Source organism: Equus quagga, chromosome 7 (genome assembly GCF_021613505.1).
Source record: "Equus quagga isolate Etosha38 chromosome 7, UCLA_HA_Equagga_1.0, whole genome shotgun sequence".
NCBI classification, from domain to species: Eukaryota; Metazoa; Chordata; class Mammalia; order Perissodactyla; family Equidae; genus Equus; species Equus quagga.
The window spans coordinates 79,460,147-79,471,035 of NC_060273.1; the positions used below are offsets into that span (position 1 = coordinate 79,460,147).

General features: G+C 53.2%; 1 protein-coding gene across 4 annotated transcripts in view; it reads left to right on the top strand.

Moving 5' to 3' along the window:
- SIL1 (SIL1 nucleotide exchange factor) overlaps positions 1-6,216 on the top strand; it is a 253,145-nt gene extending 246,929 nt beyond the window's left edge. For all 4 annotated transcript variants that reach the window (XM_046668572.1, XM_046668574.1, XM_046668573.1 and 1 more), the window contains 3 exons: positions 1,184-1,280; positions 1,753-1,917; positions 5,689-6,216. In XM_046668572.1, the coding sequence (XP_046524528.1) occupies positions 1,184-1,280; positions 1,753-1,917; positions 5,689-6,045 (619 nt within the window). In that variant the 3' untranslated portion in view covers positions 6,046-6,216. The remainder of the gene's footprint in view (positions 1-1,183; positions 1,281-1,752; positions 1,918-5,688) is intronic.
- The last annotated feature ends 4,673 nt before the right edge of the window (positions 6,217-10,889 follow it).

The following is a 10,889-nucleotide window of genomic DNA, read 5'->3' on the forward strand; positions in this document are numbered from 1 at the left end:
CCCTTGCAGCTGTCCTCAGGCTTTTTATGTGCCTGTAGCCTTTCTTCTCTGAGGCCTCATAAGGCTAGTGAGGGAGCCTTAACCTTATTCAAGGGCCTAACTACACAGGTCCCTGTTCTTGCCGCTTGCTCCTTAATTGATCACTAATTTGATGTTAGAAAGCAAGCAGCCTGCAAAAGGATATCCTGCTGGGGTTCCCAGCCGTGTTCCCTGCCTGGCACCTTGCCCTGATGGAGGTCTCACCCTGCAGGCCCTGCATCCTTTCATCCAGGAGGGCTGTGCCTGAAGAGTTTGTTTGAATCACCTCGCTCTTTCTCCAGCCCAGAATGGGTTTTGAGTGTCTCAGTGTTGCCATTTGTTGGTTGGTACAATCGTGGTTGTATACATGTATTTATTCATTCATTGCCTATTGTCCAGGGCCCCAAGGCCCCATGACATGGCAGGCACTGTGCTGAGCGCTGAGAATAAAGAGAGAGAGAAAATCACAGTACCTGCTCTCATAGAATTCAGGGTCTGGTGGGGAGGCAGCTGAGTTGGTCATGTTTAGGATTTACTCAGGGATTCAGAGGCCTCCTGGATCTTGTTCTTCTTGCCTTCCTCTCATAAGCGTTTACTACAGGCTGTGTGTGCTCTCTGCCCAGGAGAGGAGGGAAGTGGAAAGGGTCCCTGCCCCTGGCCTGGAGGAGCTCCACACCCAGAGGGGAACAGATGTATTAGTAATAGCCTCGAGTGTGTGATGTGCCTGTGGTCATGGAAGGAGGAGCACCCAACACTGGCTTGGGGGGTGTACAGGGAGGATTTCCATAGGAGGGACACTGAAGTAGCACCTTTAGCATCAGAAGGATGTTAAAATGGGTACAGGTGATTTCCCTTCCCAAATCACCCCAGCCGGTTGGCTGCTGGGTAATGGGAGACTGGTATGGGAGCTCTTGGCCCATCTTCTGTGCCGTAGGCCATTTTACCCAGGTGGATCCACACCAATTAGTCTCTGTTTCCCCAGCTAACTTCTAGCTTGTCCAGAGTGGGAACCCTCCCCACCTTGTGCACCTTGTTTCTCCCTAGGGATGGCTGTTGTGGCGTCAGCTCCCTAACCACCAGGATCCCTGGGCTGGGCACAGTGGTGTGCCCCCGAGTTGGTGAGTAAGTGCAAAGTCACACCTTCATGTTCTTCTCGCCCCGACAGCAACCCAAAGGTCCAGGTGGAGGCCATCGAGGGGGGAGCCCTGCAGAAACTGCTGGTCATCCTGGCTACGGAGCAACCTCTCACTGCAAAGAAGAAGGTGTGTTTCTCTTCCCTTTCTCCTGCCCAGCTCCCAGCACACCTGTGGAGCCTGGACGGCAAGGGTCCCTTTACAGGCAGTACATGTCACCCCTTGGGGCCTGAGTGGTCATGTGCTGCGTGGTGTAGGGGGAGAGGTCCCAGTCATCTAAAGCAGCATGGCAGCATGCCAAGGGGTCTGGAGGCCTGGGTTTGGCTCACACAGTGTAGTCTTGGGTCCCACCCCCTGCCTTCCTGCCCTGGGCTTCAGTTTATCTACGGGGTGATATCGAAGATGTCTGACGTCTCTCCTGGCTCTCTCAGACCTGGATTCTTGGGTGTAGCTATACCTGAGCGTCTTGGGTGGCGCCAGGAAGAATGGAGGCTGGGCTGGGGTAGTTGAGGCACCTCTGACTGCCTTTTCTGTGCCTTGGGGCAAGGCCAGATCTGTGTGGCCCCTCACCCCTCACCCATCTGGATCTGTGCCTCCCCAGGTCCTGTTTGCACTGTGCTCCTTACTGCGACACTTCCCCTATGCCCAACAGCAGTTTCTGAAGCTAGGGGGTCTGCAGGTCCTGAGGAGCCTGGTGCAGGAGAAGGGCACAGAGGTGCTGGCTGTGCGTGTGGTCACCCTGCTCTATGACCTGGTCACTGAGAAGGTGAGTGCCCAGGCCCGTCCTGCCTCCCCTTCACTTTACTTTGTGTTTCCTTCTGACCATTTGACCCTTGCGCCGTCCCACATCTCTTCCATCCATCCCTCCATTCTCGTGATGGAAAGCTCCTGAGCAGACATGCCAGCCTGAGCTAGACAGATGGGGATGCTGTGGGGCTTCCTCAGAGCCCCACACTCAGGATCTGAGACGTCAGGAAGGATCCTGTGGGAAATGACTGCTAAGCTGAAACCTGAGGCCTGGTGAGGAGGGGGAAGGGAGGAGGGGGCGCTGGCAGTGGTCAGGGCTATGTGTGCAAGCAGAGGGGTCAGCATGATCAAAGGCCAGACGTAGCCAGGATCAGCCCTTCACAGAATGAAAGGTCATTTGGCTGAAGAATAGTGTGGGGTCATGAGGAGCAGGTGGATGGAGCGGCTGCACCTGAGAGCCATCACAGCAGCCAGGAGACCAAGGAGTCAGGGGCTGGAATGATGCTGAATCTTAAGATTCTAGAAAACTGGAGTGCCTCCTCTGGGAGCTTTGGCTCTGGGCTGGGGCTCAGAGTGGCTGTCCTCAAGGGCCCTGGGGACCCCAGGTGCTTGCTGCCTGGGAGAAGACTTGATGCCTGGCCCACTTTGCTCTTTGTGAGCCTGAAAAGGTCTTAATTAAGGAGAGAGTAAAACCAGCCAGGCCTGGGTTCTTAATTCAGCTGCTGCAGAGAGCAGTGGTAGGGCTTTCTCGGCTGTCTCTCTCGGGCCACACAGCCAATTGCGATTGGTGGAGCAGGGCTGGGCAGCTGCTGGAACTGGTGCTGAGTGTTGGCGGCCTAGGGGCCCACCCTTTCTCCCTGCCCCCTTTCCTGCTCTGTGAACCCCTCCTCGAGGCCTCAGGCTGAGGGTCAGTGTTGTCTATCGCTGCTTCTCTCTGTCAGCTGTTTGCTTTTGTGTATGTGCTCCCACTCTCCTGCTCTCCTGCTCTTGCTCTCTCAGTCTTTCTGCCTCTGTCCCTCTTAGCCTGTCTTGTTTCTCAGTCTGTTTCTCTCTCTCTCTGTCCTCCCGCCTCTCCAAGCTGCAGAAACCCAGTTTCTCAGACCAGCGGGCAGCCATGTGGTGTTCACATCCAATTAATAAGGCCTGGGCACAGTTGACATCCTGGGTGTGGGCCAGCGAGCCTGCAGAAGGACATGTACATTGGCTTGGCATTTCCCAGGAGAAACTGATCTCTTTCCTCTGGTGTCTTGAGTGTCTCTTTGCTGCCCCAACCCTGGTCTGGTGGGCACTGTGACACTGTCTCATCCCCAGAGAGCAGCCACTGGGCAGTCTCACCAAGACTGCCCTGAGTCTGACCCTGGGAGCCTGCCTTTGAGCCTTTAGGGTGCTGCAAAGATCAGGAAGGGACTGTCATCTCCTTGCAAACAGTATAGAGACAGTCATCCTTCTGCAGGGAGGAGGACAGTGGAGGAGTTCCAGCCAGAGAGCTTTAGAACAGACATCAGCCATACTCTATGCTTGAGGCAGTCAGCGCTTCTCTGTTCTTGTGGCTCCTCAGAAAGAGTGAAGAACTAGCTAAACTGGGGATGGGTCCATAGCTGCCTGAAGGCGGAGGTGTGGCTATTGCCGTTTGGGGCACCATGCACCTCAAGGGCACTGTTGGGATGGGGAGGAGGCAGCTGAACCACAGAATTCCCATGGAAGTGTGGACCTCCCTCTCAGATTGCTGCTTCTGCACAAAGGGAGGCCAGCCTGTGGTTGTGAGCCCGTGTCCTCTCACACCTCCGTGGAGCTGAAGAGCTGCAGGGGTGACCCACCTGCCAGTTCCTTCCACAAATGTTGACTGGGTGTCTGTCCTTCCAATGTTGTGCCAAGTCCATGGTCTCTGCCCTCCTGGTGCTTTCAGGCAGATGTTTATCAGAGAATCACCCAGAGCATATAGGTCATGGAGGCCTACCTCTGATCAGGGCCCTGACCTCTTTTGGGGAGTCTGGGGAGGCACTGAGATCTGAGAGGTGAGCCGAGTTAACTATGGAGTCAGAGTTGGGTAAGAATGCGCCTTGAAGTGGGAGCTGCACTTCCAAAGGCCCTGGGGAAGAGTTACTGTGACAGGTGCCAGAGTGAGGGCATGTGTGGGGACGAGGCCAAGTGCTGGCAGGGGCAGATCCTGCAGAAGTCCCAGGGAAGGGGTTTAGTCTTGATCATCAGAAATGGAAGGTTGTGAAGGGTTTGGGGCTGGGCAGCACTGTCTGCCATCAGAGGACTGGAGGAGGCAGGTTGTGAGCTGGAGGCAGTGGACTGCAAAAGTGCAGTGAGGAGCGGGGTGCACAGAGCAAAGACAGAGAGCTGGGAGGATTGGGGTGTGTTTTGGAGGTTGAGCCGGCAGGACTTGGGGGTAATTAGGAGAGCACTTCAGATGCTTCTCAGCCTTTTCTGTCCCAGGATGCTGACCCCCACCTCTCCCCTACTTCCTCTGCTAGCCCCGATGGGCCCCAAGGCCATCAGGTGGTCCGCTGTGGCCCTTGATCTTTTCCTGGACTTCCCTTTTGCCTTCCCTATCATCTGCATGCCTCATTCTCACCTGGAGTTAGGGCAGAGATTCCTTCTTTCTTCTTGCAGGTACATTTAGAAGAGCCAGTTTGGGATATCTTTGCCCCCTGCCAACCCTCCATCTCTACGTAGCCTTCCTCTGACATTTGAAATAAGCTGATAACTTGTCAGGCTTCTGGTGTTTCCTTTCCTGCCTGTGGCAGCCTGACAGGATTAGTTCCCACCATATTCTGCTGATAGGGCTGTGTTTCTGCACTTTATAGACATGGGCCGAGCATATGACTTCCTACCCAGACTTGCCTCAACTCCCCAGGCCCTGGGAATAAAGGCCACCCTCGTTAGAGGGACACCCAGGGTTCTGTGTGTTCTGAGCCCCAGCCGAACCCTCGGGCCCTTGTACCCCATAGACCAGCACAACCTGCCATTCTTCAACCATGAGATTGGCTCAGCCCTGTTGTTTAACTCTCCTGTGTGTGGAGCCTTCACCCTTGTCCACTTGGACAACTCTCACACCTCAAGACTCAGAGAAATGCCATCCTCTTCTATCCCCCATGCCCTGACTCCTCTGAGGGAGTGGATCTGTAGTGGTAATGATGGCGATGTTGTTGATATAGCTAACATTTGTTGAGTTGTAGATGGTGTAATAACACTTGATATCAAATCTCACATTGTTGGGTATGCTCTTTGTTCTGGACACTGGCTGCATGTTCACTATCCCATTGAGTCCTCCTAACAATCCTGAAGGGGTCATATCATCTCCACCTAGAGATGATGACATTGGGTTTTAGGGAGGCTAAGTGCCAGCCCAAGATTATTCAGCTATCAGTGGGGGAGGAGGAATTTGAACCCAGACTGTCTGCCTCCACATTACACTGCTGAACTAAATTTATCATGCTCTTTAGGAATTTTTTGGTGAATTTTTATTCTCCTGTTAGACCCTGAGCTCCTTGAGGGCAGGGATGTGTCTCCATCTTGGTTTCTCCAGCACCTGGCACATTGTGCAGTTGTTTTTGATGAGTGTCTGGAAGGACAGATGGGTGGATGGGGAAGCACGTGTGAAGCCATGAATCCAGCTGGCCTTCTCCCATGAAGGGCTTTGAGGCCCAAGGGGATGAAGGAAGAGGGTGTGAACTCACGGGTCAGCCACATGCCTTTGTATCTGAAGGGCAGCGCTGACTGCTCTCTGTGTGTTCTCTCCCCCTCCCACCCCGTCCCTGGTGCCTGGCTGTGCGGATGGCAGATGTTTGCTGAGGAGGAAGCCAAGCTGACCCGAGAGATGTCCCCAGAGAAGCTGCAGCAGTATCGCCAGGTGCACCTCCTGCCAGGCCTGCGGGAACAGGGCTGGTGTGAGATCACTGCCCACCTCCTGGCACTGCCTGAGCATGATGCCCGTGAAAAGGTGCTGCAGACACTGGGCGCCCTCCTGGCCACCTGCCGGGACCGCTTCCGTCAGGACCCCCAGCTCAGCAGGATGCTGGCCAGCCTGCAGGCGGAGTACCAGGCACTGGCTACCCTGGAGCTCCAAGATGGCGAGGATGAGGGCTACTTCCGGGAACTGCTGGGCTCTATCAACAGCTTGCTGAAGGAACTGAGATGAGGCGCCCACCCAACACTGAGACTAGACTGGGATGCTGCTAGCAAGGCTGAAGGGCACCAGCTTTGGTGGGCTCTTCAGGGGACACCAGACAAGAGGGAGGACTTCCCTGCTGAGGCCTGGGTATCATCTGGGCGGTGCTAGCTTGGCCATTAAATAGAGACATGAAGGCCATTGTCTGTCCGTCTACTGTATGTCTGTGCACACTGGGCACAGCCCTGTGGTTGGGGGGCTGTGTGTGAGAGCCCCCCAGGGTAGATAGGTGGATCATTGGGTGATAGGCTCCTGAGGGCCCCTAGTGACATGCTGGATGGTCAGCCGAGGGCATCCAGTAACAGACTCCATGGGAAAGATCTGGGCTCAGGAGTTGGAAAACCCTGGCTGGAACCCAGCTCTTTACCACCCAGTAGCTCTGTGACTTTGGGAAGTCACTTAACTTCCCTGAGCCTTTTTCCTCATCTGTCAAAGGAGAATGCCATTAAATGAGAGAAAACATGCAGAAAGCACTACACCAGTACCTGGCACCCGTGCTTGTTCCTTCCCCCACCTGGCCATGAAGGGAGGTCTAGGGGATCCTCTCACTGCCCCTTCCACCCTGTGCCCAAGTAAGAGTTTCAAGGCCACTGGCCCTGGCAGAAGCCTGAGGACATCTCCACTCGCAGGGATGTTGTGTCAGCCCAGGCAGCTGATGCTGGGCTGGAGCGGTTGGGGCCTGGGTGATGGAAGGACACGGGGCTGGCTTGCCGCACTCTGGAGGCCCTTGGGTACAGGCCTCGCTCTGGGAGAGGAGTGATCTTGCTAAAGCTGGTAGTGGGAACCCAGGCCTGCCAGGCCCACTGGATGGGGCAGAAGTGCCTCTCTCTGCCCTTGCCTCTCTCCTGTGTCTGTGCTGAGCTGGGCCGAGCCTAAGGAGGAGGCCTCAGAGGCGGGGGCAGCCGAGCCTGGCAAGCCCTGGCCCCCACCCCAGAGAGGCTGAGCGCCAGGCTGGGAGCCTGCTGTGGGTTGCCACGGCAACCTCAGCTCTGGGCTTTCCTGATTTGGATTCTGGTGCGTTTGTTTTTCAGCCTTTCCCAATGCACCAGAGTGCTGCTCAGACAACCCCTCCCAGCCGCCATGTAGAAATCTCCCCCTCCTGGCCTTGCACATAGAAATTTAAGCCTCACTGGGCTGAGGGGAAACTGAGGCCCAAAGAAACATGGAGTAGTAGGTGGCATTTTTCCCTGCAGTCCCTTTGCTCAGCCTCAGGTCCTCTCCTGCCCACCTCACGCCACAATACCGAGGAAGCTTGAGAGAGAGAGCTGTTGCCTACACAGAGCCCTCCCAGGAGAGCAGGAGGGAAGCAGGAAACCGTTTTGCCAGGGTAGGAAGCCTCAGGGCTCGGGCATAGCTGGGATCAGACCTGAAGTCTACCAAGTGTTGGGTACTTACTGCCTCACTGCCTTTAAAACTTCTCAGTAGCCTTCGAAGTACACTTTACAGATGAGGAAATCATGGCTCAGAGAGGCTACATGATCAGCCTGAGGTCACACAGCTTCTGAGTGGCAGAGCTGGGATTTGCTGGGCTGATCATGCTGTGGTGGAAGCCTTCAATGTGCAGCTCAGAAGGGCATAATGTTTAATTTGACAGGCAGTGGTGGGAGGACCAGGAGAGATGGCAGAGCAACTGTTCTGTGGCAGAGCAGGGCAGGGTTCAGAAAGGAGGTGTTGGCGCCTGGCTAAGGCCCAGGTCAAGAGTCACTTTAAAGATAGTGTCAGCAGACTCTGCAGGTGGATTTGAGAAAGAAGGACGGTGAGACGTGGGAGAATGGGGCTGCCCTGGCACATGTGGGAGAGAGGAGGGCTTGGGGTTGGGGGCAAGTCTGGTCTGGGCCGCCTCCTGGCAGAGGTGAGCACTGAGGCTGTGGCGCAGGTGTGCTCTTTGAGCAAGGGCTTCAAGAATGTGAGGGAGGCCCTGGGCAGTATCAGGCTGGGCTGGGGATCTCCAGAGCCCTTGAGGCCTCTGTAACCACCAGGGTCTGATCTGGGATATGGGAAGGGATCCCCATGGAAGGAGTGCACCAGTGGAGGCCTGATTTAGGACCCTGGGATCTCTTTTACCCTCAGGTATGCTGCACAAAACAGCATATCTGTAAAGCAGAAAGGAGACTGTGGGCCACAAGCTCTTGGGTGGTCCCTAGGGCTGAAATGAGGGGAGCCAGACCAGTGCCAGGCTGCTGAGACCACAGGCCAGGTGGTGGGACTGCTGCTACCCTCTTCTCCTCTCCACATACGCCTAGACAAGGCGTCAGGGAGGCTCAATTTTGGTCTGCAGTCTGTCTTCTTGCTGATCCCATTCGGGTTTGTCCTGGGCCTCTGATTTCTTGGTCCTGGGCCCTGAAGCAGACCCTCCTAGGAGACAGGCAGCAGTGTGACCCAGGGCTCAGGCTTGGGCTGCTTGGATGTGGGCTCTGATTCCATCACCCAATTCATCATGACTGTTGTCTGAAGGTCTAGAAGGAGCCTTCTCTGCCTTCACTTTGGGTGCTATCCTGGGAACTGTGGCCAAGGAGTGTGACCTGGGCTCAAAGTTAGGCAGAAAATGGTAATGGGGGGCCATAGCCCTCAGAATTCGGGGTGATGTGACTGCTTCCAGCCAGGGCCTGGAGGCTGCTTTCCTTTTCTCCCACCCCGTCACATGGTGGGACCACAGGGCTCTTGGCCTTCTGGCAAGGACTGGACTGAGAGCTGTGACTGGCAGACACCCCGTCAGCCCTGGATGACTGTTGGTTCCCTGCTCCTTGACTGGGCTGAATTAGGTCCTCTATGTGGGAGGATGACAGTGACAGGGTGTGGGATGGTGATCCTGGGTTCTCACCCCATTCCTCAGCAGGCCTGGTTTTTATTAATTCATTTGTTCATTCTTTTATTTAAATTGTATTTATTGAGCACTTACTCTGTTAGGCCCCAGGGTTCTGAGATTGGTGAGTCATAGGCCCTGCTGTCAGGGAGCTCACAGTCTGGTAGGGGAAGCAGTTGCAGTGTGACATGTACTGTGATGGGGGGAGGCCTTGGTCAGTTGGAGCCGAGGAGGCCCCTGACCAAGTTGAGGAGGTCAGGGAAGGCTTCCCAGAGCCTTGTTGCTGTGGTGAGAACAGGCAACAGGGGCAAGGGCGGAAGCAGGAGCCCAGTGTGGATCTATTGCAGAATCCAGGTGAGAGCTGATGCAGTTTGAACCAGGGTGATGATAGAGAAGGTGGTGTGAAGTCCTCAGAGTCCAGATATGTTTTAAAGATAGAGCTAAGAGGACGTGTGGACCAACAGCATGTGGCATAGAAGGAAAGAAGAGTCAAGGATGAAGTCTCACTTGGCCGCTTGAGCACATGGGTGTGTGGAGGTGCTGTATACAAAAGTGGGCAGAGAGAAGAGTAGGGAAAAAAGATTGAGACTTTGTGTGGACATTGTTTTTGGACATGTTTATGTTGAGATATCAAGTGACCATCAAGTAGGGTTGTTGAGTAGACAATGGAGATAGAGTCTGGAGCCTAAGGAAGAGGCCACGTGTGAAGAGAGAAACATGGAAGCAGTGTGTGCGGGAGCCAGCTCATAGTGTGTAAGCCGTGTGGGTATCAGGAACATTGCGAGCTAGCCGTTAAACACAGCCATTATTAAAAACCGAATTATATAAACTTACAGTTAAATAATATGTTAGTAAAGCAAAGGTGGGGCCAGCCCCGTGGCAAAGTGGTAAAGTTTGCACACTCTGCTTCGGCGGCCCAGGGTTTCGCTGGTTTGGATCCTGGGCACAGGGCACAGCTCATCAGGTCATGTTGAGGTGGCGTCACACATAGCACAACCAGAGGCGCTTATAACTAGAATATACAACCATGTACTGGGGGGCTTTGGGGAGAAGAAGAGGAAGAAAAAAAAAAGATTGGCAACAGATTTTAGCTCAGGTGCTAATCTTTAAAAAAAAAAAAAGCAAAGGTAATTTTTAAAAACTAGCAAGAGCAAATTACACCCAAGTAAAGCAAAAGAAAAGGAAATAATAAAGATAAGAGCAGAAATCAATAAAATTTAAGACAGAAAAATTAGAGAAAATTAATGAAAAGATGATTCATTGAAAAAAGAAGACACGAATTACCAATATCAGGAATTAAAGAGGGGATATCACTATAGAGTCTACAAGCACTAACAGGATCATAAGTGAATACTAAGAACGACTCTAGGTCCATAAATTTGACAACTTAGAAGAAATGACAGATCAATTCTTTGGAAAACAGTTGTCTTTCACTGCATTAGTTTTCTATTGCTTGCTATAAAAAATTACCATGAACTTAGTGCCTTATTTCAACCTGGATTTATGATCTTACAGTTCAGTAGGTCAGAAGTCTGATGCAGTTCTCACAGGGCAAAAATCAAAGTCATCCACAGGGCTGCATTCCTTCCTATAGGCTCTGAGCAGGATCCACTTCCTTGCCTTTTCCAGCTCCTAGAGGTTGCCTGCATTCCTTGATTTGTGGACCCTTTCTCCATCTTCAAAGCTAACAAAACCAAGTCAAGTTCTCAAATGACCTCACTCTGACTTACTCTTCTACCTCCCTTTTCCACTGTAAGGCCCCTTGTGATTACATTGGGCCCACCTGGATAATCCAGGATATTCTCCCTATTTTAAAATCAGCCAATTAGCAACCTTAATTCCATCTGCAACCTTAATTTCTTTTTGCCACACAACATAACAATGGTTATGTGGTTATGGTTATGGTAAATGGTCACAGGTTCCAGGGAGGAGTATGTAATGTCCTTGGGGAGCCATTATTCTGCTCCCACAAACACAAACTACCAAAACTCACTCAAGAATAAATAGATAG